Raw genomic sequence first — 25,539 nt, 5'->3', positions numbered from 1 at the left:
TTGTAATTTTTATTTTATCTATTATAAAATAAAAATATTATAAAAATAGTATATACGTATTATAAATTAATGTTTAAATTTAATATATTAAAATTCAATACTTTTTAATTATATTTAAATAAATTTATTAAATTAATATTATGATACGCGTATTAAAATTCAACAAACAATAATATTCATAGGCATACAAAAGGAAGGAAGAAAAAAAATCTTTAATGACACGTTGATAAATTATTTATCAAATGAAGAAAGGAGAAAAAAACCCTGAGAATTCGTGGGTTGCCAATTAGGACAAATATTATTCTAATATATGTAATGGTTGAAATTTTTGTAATATATTTAAATATGATTTGTTTAAATAATTGAAGAACTAGAATTTATGTGTATTATTAATTGACGAAGATTCATTATAAATTTTTTTTAATGTAATTTATAATTTTAATTATTAATGTATTAATAAAATTATAGTAATTATATTAAAAATTTTGATAAAACATTTTTTTTTTTCTTAAATAAAGTTATTTAAGTTTGTCACAATTAAAAAATCAAACTGAAAATTTAGAACATATAATAATTTTCTTTAGTTTAGAACTGGTCAAAAAATTTGCAGGAGACCTTTTTTACTTAAATAAAGTTAAATTAGATTAATGACAATTCAAAAGTTTAACTGAAATTTCGAGCTGAGTTACATTTACATTCAAGGTTGACTTTTAAAGCAAATAAAAGAAAAAGAAAAAGAGAAAGTGTGAACATAGGATTAAATAAAAAACCTGGTGGAGTAAAAGGAAGGAACAACATATACGGCGGTAGTTCGTGGAAGATATTGGTGTGGGGAAGAGGAGAGTTGATGGAGTGTTTGTTAGTTTAGGATGGCCCATGGGCATGGGGCTACCGGGGAATCTTCCTGACGTATTAATGCAATGACCTTCCTCCTCATCTTCACAAAACTCTCTATAAATATGACCTCAACAAGCTCTTGCCTAGGCTTGAACAACCAAGCCCTCTTCTTCAATTCCTCTCTTCCCCCCATCTTCTTCAACTTCAGCAAGCATGGTCAACCCCACTTCTTCACTTGACACCACCACACACAATCTCCTTCTCAAACCCCCCACCATCAAGTTTCTCTGCAGCTATGGCGGCAAAATCCTTCCCCGTTACCCCGACGGCAAACTTCGTTATTTGGGTGGACAAACTCGTGTTCTCGCTGTCCACCGCTCCATTTCTTTCTCTGGTCCGTATTCTATCTTTCTTTCATTTTTCCCATTTATTTTTCATAATGATCTTCCTTCTCTAGTTTTAATACGTATCCTCTGTCCCGGTTTCTTATCATATATTCATATACTTGTTGTGTATGTATAGTAGATGTGGGTTTTTAAGTGCTTTGTGTTGTGTTTACAGAGTTGTTATTGAAGTTGAGGGAGATGTGTGGCACCGTAGTGACTCTACGGTGCCAGTTGCCGACGGAGGACCTGGACGCTCTGATTTCCATTACCTGCGACGAGGATCTCGCCAACCTCATCGAGGAATACGATCGAGTATCACCTCCACCATCTTCCTTAAAGATCAGAGCCTTCCTCTCTCTGCCCAAAAAGCCATCTCCTCCTCCGTCATCCAAATCGTCGTCGTCATCGTCGTCTTCTACGCCTAGGCTTTTAGTGCCGCCGCCATCGGATCGGTGTCTCCGTCAGGTGTCGGCGGCTCCCCCGGTTGCGGTCCCTCACTGGTTGGAGAAATCTGCCGGGAAGGTTCCTCACTATGGCTATCATGCTCATGGGAATCCTCCCCACTTCTACCTCATCCACAACGGAAATCACTGGCAATAACCCAGAACGGAGAACCAAATTGAGAACCCAAACAAAGAAGTATGAAAACAATACTACTGCTATAAATAGATCAACTCGAATCCAAAAGAAGAAAAAAGAAGCAGAAAAAAAGATATTTGAGAAGTAACTCGTATATAAATATATATCATGTAATGGAAGGGACTGTAATTACTCGTTAAGGATTGCTTTTTGATGCGAGGCGATTAATGAATTTCCAGTCCAATTTCGTGTTTGGATGCCAAAACTTTGTGATGGTGAGTTTGTTCATCTTCTTTTTCCCATTTTTTGGTTTAAAAAATTTATGGTATATATATCTCCATTACCATTAAGCGCGTAGCAGCTTCCGTTCTGTCCTTGTATTTGCCGTTAGGATTTTGTCCTTTAGCTCGTAAGCGTAACAGCAGGGTGCATGCTTGATCTGTTGTTTCGGATTCGTGTATGTGCGTGCCGTGTCCCCCCGTCTTGCTTTTATCTTCTCAGGTTTCGTTTTTTGTCGGCATGTATATGTCGTCCAGTCTGCCCTGTAGATTGCCATTATTATCCTCCTTGTTCCCTGTTACGTATTCTTTTCATGTCACCCATGTTCAGTTTTGTACTTTTCTTAATTTGTTTCTTTCGTCTTTCTCCATATCTCTCCCTCTCTCTTATCTTTTCTTTTTCTTTTGGTGTTTAGTTAGCTAGGTCTAATCTTATCTGTTTATTCTATAATTAATCGTTCCCATTTAGAATAATTTATTTGGATTTAATGTTCTTATCATTTGTTTGTGCAGGTCAGTGAAGTGAAGAGATTAGAAAGAATGGAGGTTGAAGATGATGGGGGAGAAAGTGCTGGTAAATCACAGTAAGTAAAACAATTGCTTTCTGGAACTAAATTACCACTTGCCAATAATATTAGTTACTTGCTTACATTCGATTACCAGTTGGCATTTCTGTATGTGCATAAGATATTCTTATCATCAATTAAGTACTTTTATTTTAAATGGGCCCCTTATATACACGCATATGTACATTAGGTTCTTTGAATATATTCGAGGAGATAGCCATTTAATGATTAGGATGCTCTGTTCCTTTCTCCCTTTTCCCTGTTTTTCTTATTCTCAACCCTCCATTTGGGTTTGCCTCTTGAGGACACAAACTGTCACATCCCATTAGCTGCCATGAATTATCATCTTCCCACCCTCCTCCTGAGTTTTAAAACAAATCAATGAGAAGTTTTAATAGAATTTACAGAGAAGATAATATAGTAGAAGCTTGAAAAATAATCCCAAGATTTGTGTTTGGCGTTACTGGTACGAGTTATATGATATTTGTTTGGTGATAAATGGAGCATGAATGACAAGGGGTGATTTTGATTTTGACCAGATACCCTGAATGGCATGCAGCTGGCATGGAACCACTGGTAGTTTGATTCATACCAAACAACAGAAGGGCGATGGCGATGTACTTGAAGAGATTGGTAGATGGGACCATCCGGGTGCTCTGGAATTACCCTCGATTAACTCGAAATTGGGACGTATGGCGAAAGAAACTAACATTCTTTAAAACTGATGGCATATAATAAAGACAGCAGAGAATCATATATGACAAAACCAGAAATTGGAAGTAAACGGAAAGCAATTATTAATGCAAATCCAAAATAGAAATATACCCGATAGAAGGAAAAGGGGAAAGAGCATAGAAGGTTTCTGGGGTAAGGATGTCCAGTAATACATGGCAGCATTTTCAAAAGGAGGATTCCCATGGCGGTGGGTGTTTTGGAGAGAGATAAAGATAACTAATTGTTAATTTGAGACATTAAAAAGAAGAAAGTGATTTTGGTATTGTTGTGGTCGTGGAGAGTAAAAGATAAAAAGTGATTTAAGGTTTAGGGTATACCCCCACCCATGTGCTGTCCCTATTTATTCCCTTTCATCTCCATCTCCATTTTATTTTTTTGTGGGAGAAGAGAAGATGATGTAGGGTAGGGGTAGGGTTTTCAGTCGTTTTTAGTAAAGAAGAAGAAGAAGAAGTGGGCATTGTCATGGATCCCACAACATTGAGAGTTGAGAGTGTTTGTTATGAAACATTAATTGCTGATAATGTGGACATCCACTGGGCTGCTGACGCTGATGAAAAGCCCTCTTGAGGGCTGTTGTTTCTGGGGGGGGACTCTTTTCAACCACCACTAATTTTGAAATCTGAATTATTATGAAAAAAAAAAGGTGTAGATTTTAAAGCTCTGTTCGTAAAGGAAGATATAACTTTAGGAAGGAGTTCCGGTTTTCTCTCTCTTGCTCGACCCTTCTTCGCCCGCCGCCCTGTCCTTGTCGTACTTACTCGTCAAAATTAAAATTCTTAAAAAGATTTTCTTTTAATATTATGTATTTTCATGTCTGAATCAACTCCAATTTGATACTTAACAATTTATTCTCTCTCATAATTATTTCCAAAGTAATTTATACAAGACATATAGTAATCGATAAATAAATGTGCCGACGACTTATTTGATGGAAATTAATTCCTTAATTGGCGAGCTGAACTACTCTAGTTGCGTTGCTTGGTCGAGCTAATGACTAATTAATTGGGTTACCCAATTTTATTATCTTTAAGTTAAGAAGGGTCATAAATGAGCTCCAAGTATAAACTAAACATCCATATAAAAGAAAATAGTGATGCTGGTTATCATTGAAGACTGAGTCAAGGTTAAATTTTGATTAGTATTTAATTAAAGAGATGTTACGATAAAATTTTTATATAAAAAGCATATCTTATATCTGATATGCACCGGGGTATTTCAATATAATTTTATTATGTGATTATTTTTTGTTTTAATTTTTAAAATTGGTTGTTCCGTTTGGTATCAACATTTTAGTGTTTGTTTATGACACAAATTTTTATAATTTAAATTATTAAATTTTTTATTTTTATGTGGATTTGGAACATATAAATGGTGGAAGGAAGTTAGTAAATTAGAGAAATTTTAAAGATAGGATTAACATTCAAAATTTGATACTAAACAAACTTTTTGTGCAAGCATAAATATGTTGAATGCTACTTCTTTTTAGACGTACAAAAGTCACCTTAGTATGATTTAAGATGAAATTATAATTTACTACTTTTTTCAAAAAATAAAAATAAAAATAAAAAAAGATAAAAATTTGTTTATTTTAATTTTGCAGATAAATTTGAAACTAAATACAAAATTTTAGTTATAAGATTTTAAACATTAAGTTAATAAAACTAAACTGAAATAGTATAGAGATTATAAAAAATAAAACCAAGCAAACTGCTATACTTTGAATATGTTTATGTTTTGGGTTTTATTATTTAAGTGTGTAAACATTAATATTTGCTTAACCGAAGGCCGAAATCGGTTGTTCCCTAACCACAGTGGCCCGGCCCATCTAGCAGCTTACAGTGGCCTGTGAGCCTACTCATCTAAGCATTTGCAATCCCTAGCCCCTTCGCCTCTTCTCCCCGTCGAGCGTTCACTCCCACAGCTCCTCTCCTCCTGTGTTTCGGTGCCTCCTTAGTAGCAGCTATTCTTCCCTTCTGACCCAAAAACAGAAACTTCATTTGACTTATTTGGGAACTTGATTCGAAGTGGCAGCAGGTTTGGTTTACGCCAAAACATCTTCAGAATCCAGTGTTTTTTTGCGGCTGCGGGCTTGCAGTTTTCTGTACTGCAAATATATCCCGTAGTACTTATAATTAGCCTCGTTTTCAATTTTCCCCTATAAACCCTAGCTTAACCCTTGGGGGTCTCGTCCAACGAAGAAATAGCTTTCATTGGAAAAACAAGCGACATAATTTATTGATAGAAGATGCAGCAGGACGAGGTTATATGGCAGGTTATCAGGCACAACCATTGCAGTTTCATGGCCAAGTAAATATATTTCTAAATAAATTTCAAATTCAAGAGCCTTGTAGTTTGTGTTCGTAATTATTAGCAATCGATTTACTCATTGATGTCTAGCTGGGTTTTACTTACATCATTTTATTAATGATTTTTTTTTTTTTGCATAGAATTGCAACCGGGAATTTCTGTAGAAATCCATATAACGTTACTGGGATTTGTAATCGAAGCTCGTGCCCTCTTGCAAATAGTCGCTATGCCACCATTCGGGACCATGATGGTACTTTAGTCTTATACTTCCTATTTTTTTTCTGCAGGAAAAAAGAAAATTGATTTATGCATTTTTGGAGTTTAGGTGACGGAATTGTTTCAGGGTAGAGAAAATAGGGTTACGCTGGCATTTTATTTTACTTTTATTCTCAATTTTCAAGTGTTCATGGCAGTGTAAGAGAAACATCTACGTTCTCTTCTCAAAAGACTTGGCTATGTTATGTTCTTTATCAAATGCAGCTTCAAATTAAGCTTCTCATGGCTATTTGTCCTATTCTTCGAGGACACCTTGAAATTGTAGCTGTTTAAGAGATTGATTCAGGTTGGTTTCTGGGTATTATTAACATGCGTGATATTTGTGTGTGGTTGGTTTTGAGCAGGAGTCTTCTATTTATATATGAAAACTATAGAAAGAGCTCACAAACCTAATGAGTTGTGGGAGAGAGTTAAGCTGCCAAGAAACTATGAAAAGGCACTTGAACTTATTGACAAGCACCTGGTATGCAGCATACCACCTATTTAGTTGTCTGAGATGATTTCTATTTTTGTTATATTCATGTCTGTTGGAATGCCTACTCTGAACTTGCCTTGTCTTTCCAGATGTACTGGCCGAAGTTGTTAGTTCATAAAACCAAGCAAAGGCTGACCAAAATGACTCAGATGCGAATTCGCATGAGAAAACTTGCTTTGAAAACGAGGTTCACATCTTCTGTTGTTTTCAACTGCTCCTGTTCTTACAATATAGTTTTTTAGGGGTTTTCCATTAGGAAATATTGTCTAGTAAAGTAAAATGGTAAAAACCTGTCCCACTGCATTAATTTGACTTTTGATATATAGTTGAAGTTCTTTTGTCAATTTGAGCTTTAGGCATTGCAGGCTTGTTCGTTCTTCTGAATGTTCATCTTGATCCAAGAAAAAGCTATTTCTTTAATTTCAAGTTTTCGGTCAGCATGGTTTTATCATTATGTCGTCTTTTTATCATGCTGCAATTCTAATATGCTATGTGTCTGACATTACTGGTCTTTGTACTTTTCTGGTCATTGTCTCTGACATTATAAGTTTCTGATAAACTTGTGCGAAGCTAAGATGTAACTGGTCTTTGTGAAGTATGGTTTCTGGGGAATACATTTGGATTGGGAGTTTGTTTTGCTGGGGATCTTCCTTTAGACATGATAGGATAACTGGAAATAATTGTGGAACTAAGGAAATGTGTTATCCTATCACTTATCATTTCTTTTTGGGGTAAATAATCTCTTAGTAGAGGTAGGCTGAAATCAGAAGAACTGTTCTTTTGCCATATTTGGCTAAATAATATTTTGCTTCCTTGTATTGGTTTTTTTACATGACTTCACAGGGAAAAGATAATGACAACACCAAGGAAGGAGAAAAAGAGGGAGGCCAGGAGAGAGGAAAAAGCGGAAAAAGCAGCACTGTTGGATAAGGTTATCCTGAACTTGATGTTAATGATTGGCATGAACTCTGTTTCTCCTTTGTAGCTTAACTGACACTATTTATTTGTGCAGAGTATTGAAAAAGAGTTGTTAGAACGCTTAAAGAAAGGAGTTTATGGTGACATATACAATTATCCCGCTGAAAAATACAATGAGATTTTAGATAAGGAACTGCAGGTTGCTGATGATGTTGAAGAATATGAGGAGGTATTCTGTCTAAATTCGTGAGAACTTTGATTATATTGAAACTCTTCTACTTTTGTTTCATAGGATAAATAATTCTTAGGAAACATTATGATTTGGATTTGCAGGAACCAGAAATAGAATATGTTGAAGACTACGAGGATCTTGAAGAGGAAGATGACATGGAAGATTTTGGTGGTCTAGAAATTAACGAACATCGCATGGGTGATGACAGTGGTAAAACATATAATAGATGCTTTTTGTGCCAATATATAATTCTGCCCTTTAATATGCTTGTAATTTGTCCATATATTAGTTGTTAGGTATGAATCGGTCACTAAAGCCCTTAATTTTCTTTTATTATTATTGAATTTTGGAAGTCATTTTCTTCTTGCTGTTAAACCTATTTTTGAAACTCTGCTGCTGGTCTTTTATGGTATAAAAACTTGGGATGCACATAATGGAATTTTAGTTCAGCTAGTTGGTGGTTGATTAAATATTAGTTGTCTTCAGTAAGATTAATGTGAGGAAGTACTATGTTCAATCATCCAGAATGAATGCGTAACCTTCGAACACGTAAAAATTTTTCCTGTTTACCTGGACTTATAAACTTCTTGGTGCCTAATGATACAGTTGACTCCGACGACGAGGAAGAGGCAGTTGCAGTTCACCGCAAGAGAGGAAGAGGAGAATCTGGTGTGGCTTTAAGAAAGCTTGAGAAAGAGACACCTGGTGCAAAATCAAAGAAGAAAGCAAGGGTACTTGTTGAGGTGAGGTTTCTCTCTTTCTGCTTCATTCAACGATATTTTGTAGGTCATTTTTTAGATGCTTAATCTGCCTTTAATGCATAGACTACTCGATTAATCTATCATCATTGATAGCTTGGAAATATGCTATCAAACTCTTCTTCTCCAAAATTTTCAAGGTAGTGAAGTGTGAAATAGGTTTATTGAGATATCACATCTCAGTTATTTCCTTCCGAGCATGTCTACAACATTTATGGAAGTTACTGGGTGAAATTAACATAGATAGCCTATCTATAATTATTAATTTTTCTACCTCCAATCCTGTCAAAGTGGTAAATATGTTGGAACTGTTGGCCTTTGGAATCCTCTGTTATCGAGTATCCTATCATAGGAGACGAGGTCATTCTTTATCCAACCATTCATCTTTCTGAGTCTGCAGGCATCTTCTTCTCCAGTTTGTTGAATTTCAGCTCTCCTTCGTAATTTACAAATTTAGAGAGATATGTGTATTATCTAGTGCTTTTGGATATTAACTTATAACAGAATCTGAACTCTGGCGATAATTTAATTTTATTGGTTGAGAAACAAGTTTGGACAACATGCACAAAATGAAATGACAGAAAGTTGCTAAGGGGATTGGCTAATTCTGTTTTCCCTCTTTAGAATTGATAACAATTATGCCAAATGTGGATTCTGGTGTCTCAAATTTCTTGGTCTAATAATTCCTCAGGTTGAGCGTGAAGATGCTGATGAAAGACAACAGGTTCACCAACTGGTTAAACACTGATTAAATGTTCTTGCGCGGTGCGGGCGGATATTCTTATCCAAGTTCAAGGTTACTAAAAGAAGAGAGGGAAGTTTTGTTTTTTTTTTGTGGTTTTGATATGCAAATTTTGGCCATTTGCAGAACTGTAGAAGAATGTGGTTTTCATCATACGGCAAACTATGGAAACATTTATGAAATTAAGCGAATTCAAATTAGAATTATAAAAAAAAAAAAAAAAAAGATTGATGTTGCACACATTTTAAATTTGTCTTACAAAAACATAACTAAACCATTTTAAATTAATGACGGATTAATTAACGGGTACAAGAGAAAAAAAAAAGAAAAAATTATACAATCACAACGTTCTCCCAACTCCAACTTGGCCTAAACAGATTGACAAAATTATGACTTATTATTTTATTTGAATAATTTTTTTAAAATATAATCTGTATAAAGAATATATGATCCATGCAATACAAAAATAACACAGGTATAAACTTAAATAAAATCAGATGATACAAAGACCATTTAATTATTCAAACGCTATTAAAAGAAAGAGGTAGAGGACAAACCTGAAAATAGAATGAGACCGACGATTGTTTAAGAACCTGATGAACAACCTCGCCATTGTGTGCTTGCCCTTTTCTTCCCCAACCAGTCTATCATTTTCAAGATGATGCAATAACCAATATTCTAATTGTCATTTCCAATCGCTGTTAAAACAGCCGGCTCTTCACTATGCGAGTCAGTTTGTCTTCTTCTCTAGCACTTTCTAGTCTTTCCACCGACAGAGCTACTATATAACTAGATCCTTCCTTGTTGCAAGCTTCATCTTGTTCGCAGATTTCTCAGAAGAACAAATTTAACAAGAAATGGGTCAAAATATAGCAAATTACCCGCTTCTTTCCTATATCCTCTACCGTCTGGAACCCAACTCTTATCCACCACTGTCGCCAGACGTACTAGAAAATCTGAGCACCCGGTTTCCTAGTTTGTCCAATCCAAGAGTCCTTTCTTCCCTATCCCAATCCATCCCCAACACCGTTACCCAGACCCACTTCCTCCTCCGCTCCCTCGGCCCACGTCCTGACCCAGCGGCGGTATCCTCGGCGCGATCCAAGATTCCGCAGTTACAAGAAATGGGTTCATCCCCAAATCAAGTGGAGAAGGAGACTGAGATATACAACGTGGTGGTGCGGTTGGAAGAGTTGCACGAGGAGTACGAGAAGCAGTTGAGGGATGTTGAAGAGAGGTTGGCTTTGGTTTATGGGTCTGTCGTAAAAGAGATTGATGAGAGTGAGGTAAATGAGGAAGTCGTTAGGATATTGAAAGAGGCAGAGAGTGGAGTTGTGGAAAGAGTTGCCCTGTCTGGGCGTCAATTGAAGTTTCTTCCGGAGGATTTTGGGAAGCTTCATGGCTTAACTTCTCTCGACTTTTCTCACAATGAGTTAAAGGTATGTTCCTATCACTCTCGCTAACCGTTTTTGCTTTTCACTTATCTGTAATCAGTGATTAATGTTTAGATTCAGAGGTGCTTAAAATTTTTATCTTTTGAATACTGTGGTATACTGGACTTGGAGTGTAAATTCTCATTTGTTTTGTTCGCCACTAAAGGATTTAGCAAGTTCTGATTATAGAGACTTAAAAGTAATTTTATTAGCGGGTTCAATATGATAAAATATTTGGATTAAGCTGGGGGGTTGGGGAGGGTGTTGAAACAAAAATAAAAAACAGAGGAAGTTTATAGAGTAGTAATATGAGAATAAAACACTAGAGAATGTTTACTGCTATTCTGGAAAATTAATGAATGAAAATATATCAGATACAAACTGAATATATAGGCAAAATACTAAAGTCAAACCCCTTAAAAATCTGCAACTACTACAAGAAAACTTCCGACTAAACAATCTGTAACTGTTATAAAAAATTTACAACTAAGTAATCTGCAAGTACTACATAAAAAACTTCTAACTAAATCTAGAACTGATTGACTTTATGTTCTACAAAATAGGAACTAATTTGTTGACATGGTAAATTTAAAAGTAAGATGCACTGATTTTTAACACTCCCCCTTAGTGCATGCTTACGATCAAGAACTCCAAGTGCAACTCTGAAACTTTCAAACTTAGGCTTTACCAAAGCCTTTGTAAATATTTCTGCAACCTGATCAACTGTGGAAATCCTTTTAGCTCAATTTTTTGGTCCAGCACTTTCTCTCGAATGTGATGATGATGTACTTCAACACACTTTGTCCGCCCATGAAAAATTGGATTTGATGCAAGCCTAATAGCACTTTAATTATCACATTTAATTTGGACAGCATAATCGAGTTTAGACACCGTGTCGCCGATTAATCTCTTCAACCACATACATTCCTGTGCAACCATAGTTGCTGCTACATATTTAGCTTCAGTGCTGGATAAAGCGACCACCGATTGCTTCTTGCTGCACCAGGATATCATTGTTGATCCAGTAATAAAACAGTAGCCTGAAGTTGAATGTCTATCATCTGCATCTCCAGCCCAGTCTGCATCAGTAAAACCACTTAACAAGAATTTTTTATGCTTTTTTATATAAGACCGTAATTAAGTTTGCCCTTTACATAACGAAAAATTCTTTTTGCTGCTTCTAAGTGAGGGCTTCTTGGACACTGCATGAATTGGGAAACTACACCAACAAATAAGAAATCTTAGGTCTTGTGGTAGTTAAATAGATTAAACTACTAACAAGTTGAAATTTTCTAACATCCTTCAATGGCACTCCATCTTTTACCAATTTGAGATGTGGCTCCATTGGAGAAGCTTCTCTTTTGACTCCCCCATGCCAAAACGTTGTAGAAGCTTTCCTGCATAGTTTTTTTGAGAAATAAAATACCCTTGATCTGATTCTTTAATTTCCAGACCAAGAAAATAGCTTGCCTGCCCCAAATTTTTCATCTCAAATCGAATAGAAATTTCATTTTTTAGTCTGGAAATTTCTGCTTCATTATCTTCAGTAATTATTATATCATCCACATACAATAAGATCATCAAGTGCATATTTGATTCTAATTTAATAAATAAATTAGAATTTGCAACAGAAACTTAAAAGCTACAAAAGATAAACTATTAGACAATTTTACCATACCAAGCACATGGTGCTTGCTTAAAGGCTATACAATGCCTTCTTAAGCCGATAAACATGGTAAGGATACTGCTTCGAAACATATCCTTTCCGCTGCTCCATAAATACTTCACGATCTAATTCTCCGTAAAGAAATGCATTCTTTACATAAAGTTGCCATAATTTCCAACTTTTGAATGCTGCAAGAGAAAAAATGGTTCTTATTGTTACCATTTTTGCAACAGAACTGAATGTCTCCTTATAATCCAATCCATAGCTTTAAGAGAAGCCACGTGCAACAAGTTGAGCTTTGAATTTTTCAACAACCCCATCTGAATTTTTTTTCGACTTATAAGCCCATTTGCAGGTGATAGGATTACAATTTTCTTGTTTTGGCACCAAATTCCATGTCTGATTTTTGTTTAAAGCTTCAATTTCTTCTTCCATGGCTGCTTGCCATTTTGGATCTTCTTTGGCTTCCTCATAATTTGCTGGCTCTTCATCCAATCCTCCTACAAAGAAGCAGGAAGCAACAGTGCAATGATTAAGCTGAACCTCATAATCTTTGAGGTAATTTGGTTGTCTTTTCTCCCTTGTGGATCTCCTTTCAGCTTGTCTTTCACCACCATTTATATTGCTTTGAGTAGAAAACTCATCAGTGTTTAAATTACTGTCAGGAACAAGCTGTGAACTTTCTAGACATCAAGAATGGCTTCTTGAGCTGAAAACATCTTGGCAGAATAATGGGAGGATATTTCATCAAACACAACATCTTTAGAAGTAACAAATTTCTTGGTTTCTGGATCCATACACCTCCATCCTTTCCTACATGAATCATAGCTAACACAAATACATTTTTTTGCTTTCGGGTCAAGTTTAGTTCGATTAGATTTTGGAATATGAACATGCATTTGGCTATACATTGTACAAGATCTGAAAAGGAGAGTTTTCTTTACCTGGCCATGGAGGGAAACGATTTATTACATGACATGCACATTGAAAAGCTTCAGCCCAAAGCTCTCGAGGGAGATTTTGTCATGTAACCATGCAAGACTTGTTGAAGCGATATGTGCCAACTTCCTTTCTGTAACCCCATTTTGCTGAGGGGTATTGGGACATGTCATTTGTCTTTAAATGCCATTCTTCTCACAAAATTGAAAGAAATCTGCTGACATAAATTCATCACCAATGTCACTCCTTAAACACTTTATTTTGTTGTCAAATTCTTTCTCTATATTATTGTAGAACTGAATAAATTTGGAAAGTGCTTCATTTTTCTCTTTCAGAAAATACACCCAAGTGAATCTGGGAAAATCATCTACCATTATCATTGCATATTGATTGATGTTGCGACTTCTTGTTTTTGTTGGTCCCATCAAGTTAACGTGCACCAACTCAAATGGAGCTAATCTATGATTAGAGGTATTTTTGAAGGGAAGACAATGTGATTTTCTATATTGACAGCCTTGACAAATCACATTTTTATGTATATTCTTCAAGGGTAGCATGCCATCTATCAATCTTTTTGAAGAAATTTGCTGCAACATTTGATAACCCAAATGACCCAACCGAGCATGCCAAATTGCAGCATTATCGGTTTGACTAGTTTTCTTCACATAAGCTTCACCTGCTGACTAAGAAACAAGGAGCCTTTCTTTTCATCAGTTAAAATAACATCAGCAGAAATATTTTTCATATTATCAAGCACCTTCATATTATTTGGCCCAAATAAGACATCCTTTCCAGAATTTGTAATTTGAGATACTGAAATTAAATTTTTCTTCAAAATTGGAACATGATAAACATCATTAATTTGATGTTTGTATCACCAATACCAAACTTCACAACTCCTTCATTCATTACTGGATAAGTAGAGTTGTCAGATGTAATAACAACTCTCTCTCCATCATGTTGATGCAGCTCCGAAAGCAGCGAATCATTTCCGGTGACATAATGTGAGCAGCCAGAATCAATAATCCACTCTTGCTTGCAGCTTTCATGGTTAAAAAGAGCTTGAACTGGGTCTGGTTCAACAACAACAGTTTCTTTCCTTTCAACTAGTTCAGTGGTGAAACATTGCTCCCAATTGAGTGATTCATTATCTTCACTTGCGATGTTTGCTTTGGAAAGCTTCACCTTACAATTCTTCTTAACGTGTCCAAGTTTTCTACATCTGTAACACTTGACAGATTTGCGATTTTGTGAGCTACCACCAGTAGATTGTTCAATACGTGACCATTTTTCATTGTTCTTGTTTCCAGCTGCTGAATTTTTCTTGTTCTGCTTTCCCTTTGAGAAGAGAACATGTGAGTCAAACTTTTTTGCCATTTGCTTTGCCAAAGCCTCTTGGTTGGAAAACAAATTTTCTAACTCTTCAACTGAAGGTTGCTTGGCCCATCCCTGGATAGAGATAATGAAATGTGTGTACTCTTTCTTCAATCCTCGAATAAGAAAACGTCGTAGTCTTGCTTCACTGATTTTCTCATCTGGGTCTAATTCTGAAATTTCAGCACAAATACTTACAACTTGTAAGAAATATTCAGAAATAGACATACCTCCTTGTGTTAGCATTGCTAATTCATTTTCCAACAATTGTAACCTTGCTGTATTCTTTTGGGAAAACAATTTCTCTAATATCTCCCAAACTTCTTTCAGTGAATTAGCATCATGAACATGGTCAATAAACTCTTTGCTAATTGAAGTCCTCAAAGCAAAAAGAGTTTTACCACATTTAATCTTCCATTTCCTCCGTGGTTCAGCATTTTCTGGAGTATCATCAGGAATTGCAGCTTCAACACCAACAACAAGTTCCCACAGATCTTGACCTTGAACATAGGCCTCCATACACATTCTCCAATACTTGTAGTTTGTCCCTACAAGCTTCTCAACACCATATTGTGTGCCTGAACTATTTCCCTCATTTGCTAGCTCCATACTGCTTATAAAAGAACCTCCCCTTCACAACTTTCAATCTCCTCCAACAAGACAAAACAACTTGATAGACAAGAAGAAGGAAAGAGCTGTAAAAGTGCTAGAACTTGGCTCTGATACCATGAAACAAAAATAAAAAAACAGAGGAAGTTTATAGAGTAGTAATATGAGAATAAAACACTAGAGAAGCTATTGTGAAAAATTAATGAATGAAAATACATCAGATACAAACTGAATTTATAGGCAAAATACTAAAGTTAAACCCCCTAAAATTCTGCAACTACTACAAGAAAATTTTCAACTAAACAATCTGCAACTGCTATAAAAAACTTACAACTAAGTAATTTGCAACTACTACATAAAAAACTTCCAACTAAATCTAAAATTGACACTTCATAATCCGACTTTATGTTCTACAAAATAGGAACTAATTTGTTGACATTGTAAATTTAAAAATAAGATGCACTAATTTTTAACAGTTGTTAGATATTTTATGGTAACAATTCAATGTTTTCATGCAATTTGGTTTTACCAGCCTCGTTGTCCAACGCTATTATGATCTCATATGCATTCAAATCTTTAAGAATGAGTAAGTTTTATCAGTTGCAGCAAAAAAATAAACGTAATAGAAGTCGAACTATAAGAAGATAATGAGTAAATAATTCATTTTATGGATAAAAGATCTAATTGATAGAGGAAGCATCATAAAGATCAATTAGCAAGGTTTTGGACTGATAAAATAACAACTGCTTATTTACATTATGGTATGAGATAAAAGTTCATAATCTACTTATGTAATAGAGTTGATCCCTTAAGATATTGAGCAACAGTGCGGGATCACATCCTAAAGATTGTAGGTCTTTTAATGAAGAATTTTTCTTTTGAAAAATTCTATTTAAATTTCTATGTGAAAAAGAAACCGAGATAGTTATCTTTCAAAAAATTGTAACAATAACTGAAATACCTATGTTTATTTTTCTTCCGAATGTGGGAGAAAATATAAGATAAAATTGATTATTATATTAATTTAATCAAATTCAAGTTTGAAACTCATGTATCAATCTCTTTTGGTTAACTTGCGAAAAAATAGAATATCTATGAGAAATTCCATTCAATTAGATATGCAGTTTAAAAATTTCTCCTTCCACTCCAAGTGTTCAGTTTCTTATATGATGTGCATAGATATTATTTTCTTGTCCCAGTTTTATTGGATGACGTTGCTATTTTTCTTCTTAGTGTTATCATTTCATGTAAAGATTTTCTTTGTAATTTAAAGTCTGAACTGGCTAGTGGCATGACTTATGGTTTTTACTGAGAGTTTGTCCTGTACAAACGCCTCAAGAGAAGGTTCTTCAAAAGTGTTGTAAAACAGAATAGCAGTAGCTTAAAACAAAAAATTAGAAGAACTGAAACTTAAAAAATTGGGTAAAAATTCCAGTTTGATTTCATTTCATGAACTGCAGAATTTATTGGTAAGAAAAATAACTAACTTCCCTAATAACTTCCCGCTAAACATAATAGATAAAACTGATGAGAAATTGCTAATAATCTCTAAGCCATAAGCAGCCACTAACTTACTAACATCCCTAATAACTCCCCACTAAATACAGGGGATAAAACTGATGAGAAACTAAATGAAACTGAAAAGAAACTAACAGAAACAGTAGATCAATGTGCTGGAATTAAAATGCCATATGTCTAACACTCTTCCTTAGCATTTTGATGACAAATTCTAATTTTTTCCTTTATTTAGGCAATGGCTTAGTAAAAATGTCTCCAAGTTGTTTTTCAGTGAACAAGTATCAGTTCATTAGATTGTTGGACTTCTCTAATAGAATGAAATTTAATCTTGATATGCTTGGTTCGTCTATGAAAGACTGGATTCTTTGAAATTGAGACTGCAGAAATGTTATCACACACAATCCTAGTTGCTTCAGCTTGCTCATGTCCCAAATCCTTAAACATCTTCCTCAACCAAATAGCCTGGTTGACGGTACAGGCAGCAGCGATATACTCAGCTTCTACAGTAGATTGAGCTGTTGTCTCTTGCTTCTTTGAGCTCTAAGTAAAAAAACTAGAATTTAGAGAAAATAAGTACCCTGAAGTGCTTCTTGAATCATCAACACAGCCTCCCCAATCACTGTCAGTGTGGTCAATCAACTTCAAAGTCTTTCCTTAGGATTTTGGGAAAAAAGTACCAAGAGTAGTGGTATCTTTGATGTGACTAAGTACATGTTTTACAGCTGTGAAGTGAGTTTCTTTTGGAGAATGCATAAATTTTGAAAGAACATACAGCAAACAATATATCAGGTTTGCTTGCTGTGAGGTAGTGAAGGCTGCCAACTAAGCTTCTATACAAGTTTATATCCACCTTCTCAGAGTCATCATCCTTACTTAACTTGATACTAGTTGTCATAAGTGTCCCCACGGGTTTACAATCCTCCATTTTAAACCTCTTTAGGATATCAAATGCATATTTCTGTTAGATAGGTGAAAATGTTATGGCTAAATTGCAACACTTTCATTCCAATAAAGTATTTCATAGTTCCAAGATCAGCTATCTCAAACACTTTTTGCATTTCGCTCTCGAACTCTTGGATCAGTCCACGTTGACTTCCTGTGATTAGCATATCATCAACATAAATAAAGATAATTAAGAAATGATTACCATAGGATTTTACATACAAGGTTGCTTCGTTTTGACTTCTGTTGAATCCAAGCTGATTAAGATGATTGTCCATTTTGTCATACCAAGCTCGAGGTGCTTGTTTTAAACCATATAAGGCCTTCTTAAGTAGGTACACATGATTCTCTTTTCCTTGAACAGCATATCCATCTGTTTGCTCTATAAAAATCTCTTCATCAAGAAAACCATTCAAGAAAGCTGACTTGACATCGAGTTGGTGAATCTGGCAAGAGTTATAAGCAGCAAGAGCAATGAGAAGTTTGATTGTACCATACCTTGCTACTGAAGCAAAAGTCTCCTGCTAGTCCACTCCATATTGCTGAGCATAACCCTTCACGACCAATCTGGCTTTGTGTTTACATATTGAACCATCTGGGTTGAGTTTTATTTTAAAAACCCATTTAACACCAATCATCTTGCGATCCCTAGGCCATTCAACCAGCTGCCATGTTTTATTTTTATTGATCATCTCCATTTCTGCATCCATTGCTCTCTTCCGTGCTAGAAAACCTTGAGCTTCAGCATAGCTGGTAGGTTCAATGATTGCAATAATGCACCTTTGGTAAATGTCATCAAAGGTCCTTGTACCCCTAACTGGAAGATCATCCACCAATTCATCAACTTCAAGTTGGTTCTGGATATCAAATGAAGAATCAAAATATACATTTTTTTTATTTTTCCAATCCCATGTTGCTGCTTCATCAATTTTCACATCTCTGCTTAGGATGACTTTTTCTGTTTGTAAGCAGAGAATCTTGTATCCTTTGGTTGCTGTCCCATAGCCTACAAGAATGCCCTTTTGAGCTTTGTTGTCAAGTTTGCTTCTTTTTGGCTCAGATATTTGAAAATAACGTATGCTGCCAAATATTCGAAGATGATTCACAGCAGGCTTGACACCATTCCAGGCTTCATATGGTTTCTTGTTCTCTAATGCCTTCGTAGGTAATCTGTTCAGCAAATACACAGAGGTATTGACTGCCTCTGCCCATAGTTTGTTTGGCATCTTCTTCTCAAGTAAAAGGCGTCTAGCCATGTCTATTACTGTTCTATTCTTTCTCTCACACACACCATTTTGTTGTGATGTGTATGGTATGGTAAACTGCTGAATTATACCTGCACTATTACAATACTCAACAAACTGATTCGAAGTATATTTAGTACCATTGTCAGATCTCAAGCATTTAATTAACATATTACTCTGATTTTCTACTAAAACCTTAAATTTTTTAAAGACATCAAACACTTCACTCTTGAGTTTAATAAAATAAACTCAGCACATCCTACTATAATCATCAATGAAAATGATAAAATATTTATTACCACAAAGTGCAGCTGTTTTCATAGGATCACAAACATCAGTGTGGATGAGCTGAAGCTTTTTGCTGGCTCTCCGTGTTTGCCCTTTAGGAAATGGTTGTTTAGTCTGCTTGCCAAGTTGACATATTTCACACAATTGAATTTCACCAATGACTGTAGGCATGTTTTCAACGATCTCCTTCTGCTTCATATTTGAGATACTTATCTGATTAAAGTGTCCAAATCTTTTGTGCTAAAGATTTGAAGCAACCTGAATGGTGCTGGAATAGGCATGTTCAGAAACCTTTTTCCAATCAACAGCAAAATTTACATTTTTCATCTTTATACAAAATAATTGTTCTCCAGAACTTCAAGAGAATAGTTTCTCTCAAGCATTTGTCCAACTCTCAGTAGATTTTGACTGATTTCAGATGTAAACAAAACATCATAAATAGTTTTAATACCTGAACTTGTTTGAACATTGACTGAGCCTTTGCCTTTGACTTCCAAAAAATTTTCATTGCCCACTTTTACTCTGGACTTGTAAGTCTCATCAAGATTTATGAACATTTCAGAATCATTGCACAAATTATGTGTGCACCCACTGGCCATGCATCAGATGAATCATTTGTTGAGAAGTAAGAAACTACAAAAAGTTGCTCCTTCTGTCCATTGGCTGCATTTACTAAATGAGCTTGTTGTGGTTTTAAGTTTTTATTTTTGAATTTACAGACCTTTGTAATGTGCCCTAACTGCTTGCAATTCCCACAAGTTGCATCAGGCCTCCACCAGCAGTATATCTCAGAATGTGTGGTCTTCTTGCAGTGTATGCAAGGAGGAAAATTTTTCTGTTTTGTACCTTCAGTGCTGCCACCACCTTCATTTTTGCCTTTGCTCTTCTGATTGAATTGCTTCTTGCCCTTACCAACTTGTTGCTTTTGCACATGGAAAACCCCTTCAGTTAATCTGTCTTGCCTAATAGTCCTTCTTTGCTCTTGTGCTTGAAGAGCCCTCGTTAGTTCACCTAATGAGATCAGTCTTAAATCCTTGGATTCTTCAAGAGATGGGATATTTGATTCGAATCTTTCAGGAAGAGTTACAAGCACTTTTTCCACAATTCTTTTGTCTGCAAAATCTTCACCAAGTAATCTGATGTTGTTAACAATCAAAGAGATTCGATCAACATACTTACCAATTGTTTCATCTTCCTGCATATTCAGAGATTCAAATTCTCTTTTCAGATTCAACACCTACATTTGGCATGTTCTATCACTGCTTTGGTATTCTTCTTTCAACCTGTCCCAAGCATCCTTCGCAGTATCACATGCCATAATTCTATAGAAAACACAATCTGCTAACAGAATTTTGAATAAGTGACTTGGCTTTGAACTTCTTTGCCTTTTCCTCGCTGTTGTGTTTGATCTGAGCTAAAGTGGGATCTGCTGGTAGAGGAGGTATAGGCTTGTCCTCAGTCACAGTTTCCCAAAGATCATAGGCTTCAAGAAAAGCTTGCATCTTCACTCAACAAATGTGGTAGTTTTCACTAGTGAAGATGCTGGGAAAATTTAAAGGTAGATCGTTGGATGCCCTTTTTAGGGGTTAAAAAAAAAAGTTTTGTTTGGGTCCTGTAAGATCAACAATGGCTCTGATACTACTGTTGTAAAACAGAATAGCAGTTGCTTAAAACAAAAAATTGGAAGAACTGAAACTTAAAAAATTGGGTAAAAATTCCAGCTTGATTTCATTTCATGAATTGCAGAATTTATAGGCAAGAAAAATAACTAACTTCCCACTAAACATAATGGATAAAACTGATGAGAAATTGCTGCCAATATCTAAGCCATAAGCAGCTCCAAACTTACTACATCTCTAATAACGCCCCACTAAACATAGTGGATAAAATTGATGAGAAACTAAATGAAACTGAAAAGAAACTAACAGAAACAATAGATCAATGTGCTGGAATTAAAATGCCATATGTCTAACAGTTAGGCTTCTTGAGTTGTAGAACAACTGCTGAAGATAAGGATGTAACTGGCAAGAAATTTATGGAGATCAACTCTCTTTTTTCCATTTTTAGCTGGTGAAGAGCCTTTTTCTTGGGCTTTGTCAAGTAAAATGTGATTACTTGGGACTCTTGGTCTATTTCTGATTCTGTTCATAACGATCTCTAATCTGTTTGTTGTGTAAACAGATTATTCCTGATGCAATTGCAGGACTTCAGAAACTTGAGGAACTTGATGTTTCTTCAAACCTTCTGGAGTCTCTGCCCGACTCTATTGGATTGTTGCTGAATTTGAGGGTCCTGAATGTGTCTGGAAACAAGCTAAATGCTCTTCCTGAAAGTATTAGCCATTGCAGGTATAATATCTTTTCACTGTTGGCTTATTTCCAAAAAAATATATATTTTTCATTGTTGACAATTAAAACTATGGTGTGTTTACAACTAATCATGCAGTACATTTCTTCTTTTTCCTCTTTTTGCTTCTGCTTTTATCTGGTGCTCTTTTCATCAGTTCTCTTTCTGACGAATAATTTATGTCTGTTCAGTTCACTGGTGGTGTTAGATGCAAGCTTTAACAACTTGACTTGTTTGCCAGCAAATATTGGGTATGGACTACCTAATCTAGAAAGGCTTTCAATTCAGCTGAATAACATTCGTTCTCTTCCTTCATCTCTCTGTGAAATGAGGTCACTGAGGTATCTAGATGTTCACTTCAATAAGCTTCATCAGCTGCCACGCGCGATAGGTAGATTGACAAACCTGGAGGTTCTGAATCTAAGCAGTAATTTCAGTGACTTGACAGAGCTCCCAGAAACACTAGGCGATCTATCTAACCTCAGGGAGCTTGACCTGAGCAACAACCAAATCCGAGCTCTTCCTGACACATTCTATCGGCTTGGAAAACTAAGAAAGCTCAACTTGGATCAGAACCCGCTAGTAATTCCCACAATAGAGGTTGGTAATGAAGGGGCTGAAGCTGTGAGAGAGTTCATGGCAAAGAGATGGGTCCAGATCATAGAGGAAGAACAAGAGAAAAGCATGGTCCAAGCGAGCGAGCAACAGGCTCAGACGGGATGGCTTGCATGGGGAAACTCCTTGCTGACAAACTTTGGCACTGGAATTTCTGAAAGCATTGGAGGCTATCTGGGGGGAGGAAAGGCCCCTAGGGATCCATATCTAGATCAACAACTATGATCCTGTGTCTCTGTTGATCTTTCTTTGTGTTAAACTTTCAGTACGTTTCGTGCATATTTCCTGGATTATACACTTCCCATCTGCAAGATAGCGATCAAAATACACTAGTCCAGTTGAGATATTGTCTGCTGGTCTTCTCTGTTGTAATGAATGTGGTATTGGACCTGGTCATGAACTCTTAGGCTGTGTCTGCATGTTTGGTGTGTGGATATCTTTGTATTAATATATGAAATGGGTTTGGGTAGTGAAAAGGTGATATTTAGAGGATAGTGAGAGGTGCCATTTTGTAGTGCTACTACTAGTCAGTTTCTTTATTCACAATCACTAGAATGACAAATTTGCCCTCCAACACATTCACCTTTGTAAATTTAGTACTTGATATTTTTGGTCTTTACATGGATAGAAATAAAATGGTGGAGTCTTTACAGGGAGCTTTTAGAGTGAGCAATGGAACTGGGTGCTATTCTTCTCATGGATTGGAAGAAGGGCTTTGAAAACTGGATACGGACAAACCCTGTGATTTTAGTCTCATAAAAAAAGGATGTGGATGTGGATGGTGATGATTAATTTGTACCTGAAATTATAAATGTAAAATTTAGATTGAATAATTTGCAATAGGATAAAATTTTAATAATCATATCATCAAAAAGTAGTAAGCTAATTGTTTTTCTTCAATTCAAGAAAATAAAGACCTTTACTATGAATTAATCCTATGACATTTTAGCTTTAAAATTATGATTATGAAGTTGACCCAACAAACCCAACTTACATGAATCTTTTTACCAATATACTTGAAATAAACTAATTGTAATAAAATATGAACCCATCTATTGAGTTTATAATTTCATAACCATGAAATTATATGTTTTAGAAATATACTGTATAATAATTAAAGAAGCACACTTTTATACTATATTCCTTGTTTAATTTATTTAAAATGAGTTACGTTTCAAACGAAGTATACCAGATCACAAGAAGAATTTGTACGGTATTTTCGTGGGGGTTGATAATTTTTTTATTTATCAGTCAAATTTTGCAAATCAAAATTAAATTGTTTTTCAGTCTCATCAAAAACAAATTATTTATAGTAAAAACTAACCGTTCAGGAGAAAAATGCTGGCAAAGTCATCGAAAAAGAATCAAATTGCTAATTATAAGATACAAATTTGTAAGATTACTTGGCTTAACTGATTCAGTTTTTTATCACGTTTATTAAATTCAGAATCTTTGAGTTGTTCTCCCTCGGGAACAAGAAGACTTTGCAAAACACGCCCACCAAGTCTCTGAGCTCTGTGTTAAAACCCAAAATTGGAAGCTTCAGAGCACAAATGGTTGCTGATCAGCAAGAACAAGAAGTCAACATGATCCCTGAAGTCATATTAAACTCCTCTTCTGGAAAACCGCGAATGCCGGTGATCGGCATGGGCATGGCAGCTGAACCTTTGGATGAAGCTGCCATGAAATGGGCTGCTCTGGAGGCCATCAAGCTTGGTTACAGAGTGTTCGACACGGCCACCCTTTACAAATCAGAGAGGCCTCTAGGAGAAGCCATAGCAGAAGCTGTAAAACTCGGCCTTGTCGCCTCTCGCCAAGAAATCTTCGTCATTTCAAAGCTCTGGATCACCAACGCTCATCCTCACCTTGTCATCCCTTCTCTGCAAAATTCTCTCAGGTATACCTCTTAATAGCCACTCTTTCGCGAAAACCTCTCTCCTTATAGTAATTATAGTTATTTGATTAGAGAGAAGAGACTAGAGGGTAGTAATAATTCAAACTTGAGTGCTGTGTATTTCTTTTGTTTGTGATTAACTATATATGCAGGATCCTTCAAATGGAGTACCTTGACCTGTATCTCATCCACTGGCCTATCAGTGCCAAGCCTGGAAAAGTTGAATTCCCAATTCCTGAAGATGAATTGCAACCGATGGACTTCAAGTCTGTTTGGGCAGCCATGGAAGAGTGTCAGAGACTTGGTCTCACCAAAGCCATTGGAGTCTGCAACTTCTCCTGCAAGAAGCTTGAGAACATACTCTCTTTTGCCACTATCCCTCCTTCAATCAATCAAGTGAGTCTCAGCTCTCAGCCAAACATCTGTTTCCTTATTAGTCAGAGAGCCAAAAGGTCTAATTGCACACACAATTTTTGTTAAGGTGGAGGTAAACCCTTTCTGGCAACAGAAGAAACTCAGAGATTTCTGCAAGGCAAATAATGTCACTGTAATGGCATACTCACCTTTGGGAGCAAAAGGAACTCGTTGGGGCACCAATCAAGTTATGGACAATGAGACATTAAAGGAGATTGCTAAAGCTCATGGCAAGACTGTTGCCCAGGTTCCAATACCTAATTATCTTTAATGACTTGAAATTCTGATATTTTCTATCTCACCTTAGTGATGGATTGATTACTAGCTACAAGATTTTTTGGCAGGTTTGTCTGAGATGGGCCTTTGAGCAAGGGGTGGCTTTTGTTGTTAAGAGCTTCAACAAAGAGAGGATGAAGCAGAATCTGCAGGTTTTGGATTGGGAATTAACACCGGATGATTACATTAAGATCAACAAAATTCCTCAGCGAAGATTACTACCTAAATTGAAACTGATATCGCCTAATGGACCCTTCAAGTCCTTGGATGATTTATGGGATGGGGAGATTTAATCATGTATAAATTTGTTTATCAGGCATCAAGTAGAAGAGCAAGAGTATGAATTGCGTTGTTCATGCCTGAAATGAATCTAAATTATTATGCCAATTTGCATATTCATTTGGGTACTATTCTCTCCCTACAAAAAGATTCAAACAAATCTTGTGAATGAACTCATTTTTTGAGTACAAGCAATTTCTAACTCCTCTTAATCTTCGTAATTGGCTAAGCATGAGGCACTAATTATCAGAATTTTGAATCGCAGAACAAACACCATACGCAATTAAATTAAATGCAGTTGAGTGAAGTCTCAAAATACTTGCACCTTTGAACTTATAGGAGAAATAGAACATAAATGCAAATCATACCCAAGCCCCAACTTAACCTTCTTCCTCACACGAACCACAGTCGAACGTGGCAAAAGAGCAGAGAAGCAAAACCATATGGCTCCGGTGAGAATAGTGTGTACATGTGCAATTCGAGCTTTCTGAGAAGAAAAAGCGGAAGCAGAGAAGCAGAAAACCCAGAGAAGATGAGCAGAGCAATTGTTGCTGCACAAAGCGGTAGTGTCAAAATGCCCGACCGAGTTTGTGTTTTATGAAGTTTTATAATT

General features: G+C 35.8%; 4 protein-coding genes and 1 long non-coding RNA gene across 6 annotated transcripts; 4 read left to right on the top strand and 1 right to left on the bottom strand.

Moving 5' to 3' along the window:
* The first annotated feature begins 845 nt into the window (after positions 1-845).
* On the top strand, positions 846-2,067 carry LOC110817199 (uncharacterized). Its single transcript, XM_022045633.2, has 2 exons — positions 846-1,231; positions 1,399-2,067. Exons 1-2 carry the CDS (start codon positions 1,051-1,053, stop codon positions 1,821-1,823), a joined length of 606 nt encoding a protein of 201 aa, XP_021901325.1. The 5' UTR covers positions 846-1,050; the 3' UTR covers positions 1,824-2,067.
* Positions 1,938-9,331, top strand: LOC110817198 (MAK16 protein-like protein). Of its 2 annotated transcripts, XM_022045632.2 has the most exons (11): positions 2,007-2,077; positions 2,594-2,664; positions 3,206-5,688; positions 5,829-5,938; positions 6,309-6,427; positions 6,529-6,626; positions 7,283-7,370; positions 7,452-7,586; positions 7,691-7,799; positions 8,196-8,332; positions 9,039-9,331. In XM_022045632.2, exons 3-11 carry the CDS (start codon positions 5,627-5,629, stop codon positions 9,093-9,095), a joined length of 915 nt encoding a protein of 304 aa, XP_021901324.1. In that variant the 5' UTR covers positions 2,007-2,077; positions 2,594-2,664; positions 3,206-5,626; the 3' UTR covers positions 9,096-9,331. The 2 variants fall into 2 exon arrangements, with proteins under 2 accessions (XP_088064963.1, XP_021901324.1); XM_088208837.1 differs by lacking the exon at positions 3,206-5,688 and having other exon boundaries at positions 1,938-2,077.
* A 139-nt stretch (positions 9,332-9,470) lies between these two features.
* Positions 9,471-22,719, top strand: PIRL2 (plant intracellular ras group-related LRR 2). The gene is made up of 3 exons (XM_022045603.2): positions 9,471-10,528; positions 21,284-21,450; positions 21,640-22,719. Exons 1-3 carry the CDS (start codon positions 9,947-9,949, stop codon positions 22,286-22,288), a joined length of 1,398 nt encoding a protein of 465 aa, XP_021901295.1. The 5' UTR covers positions 9,471-9,946; the 3' UTR covers positions 22,289-22,719.
* A 694-nt stretch (positions 22,720-23,413) lies between these two features.
* On the bottom strand, positions 23,414-25,519 carry LOC148252771 (uncharacterized). Its single transcript, XR_015813793.1, has 2 exons — positions 25,295-25,519; positions 23,414-24,482 (listed from the first exon to the last, which is right to left on the bottom strand). It is a non-coding gene; the product is annotated as an uncharacterized LOC148252771 (long non-coding RNA).
* Positions 23,617-25,054, top strand: LOC110817176 (non-functional NADPH-dependent codeinone reductase 2-like). Its single transcript, XM_022045604.2, has 4 exons — positions 23,617-23,960; positions 24,110-24,353; positions 24,439-24,618; positions 24,716-25,054. The coding sequence occupies exons 1-4, from the start codon at positions 23,617-23,619 to the stop codon at positions 24,938-24,940; spliced, it is 993 nt and encodes a 330-aa protein (XP_021901296.1). The 3' UTR covers positions 24,941-25,054.
* Positions 25,520-25,539: the final 20 nt, after the last annotated feature.

Source organism: Carica papaya, chromosome 8 (genome assembly GCF_054855325.1).
Source record: "Carica papaya isolate Zhongbai chromosome 8, ASM5485532v1, whole genome shotgun sequence".
NCBI classification, from domain to species: domain Eukaryota; kingdom Viridiplantae; phylum Streptophyta; class Magnoliopsida; order Brassicales; family Caricaceae; genus Carica; species Carica papaya.
Note: the sequence above shows the minus strand (reverse complement) of the source record. Positions and strands in the feature narration are given on the sequence as shown.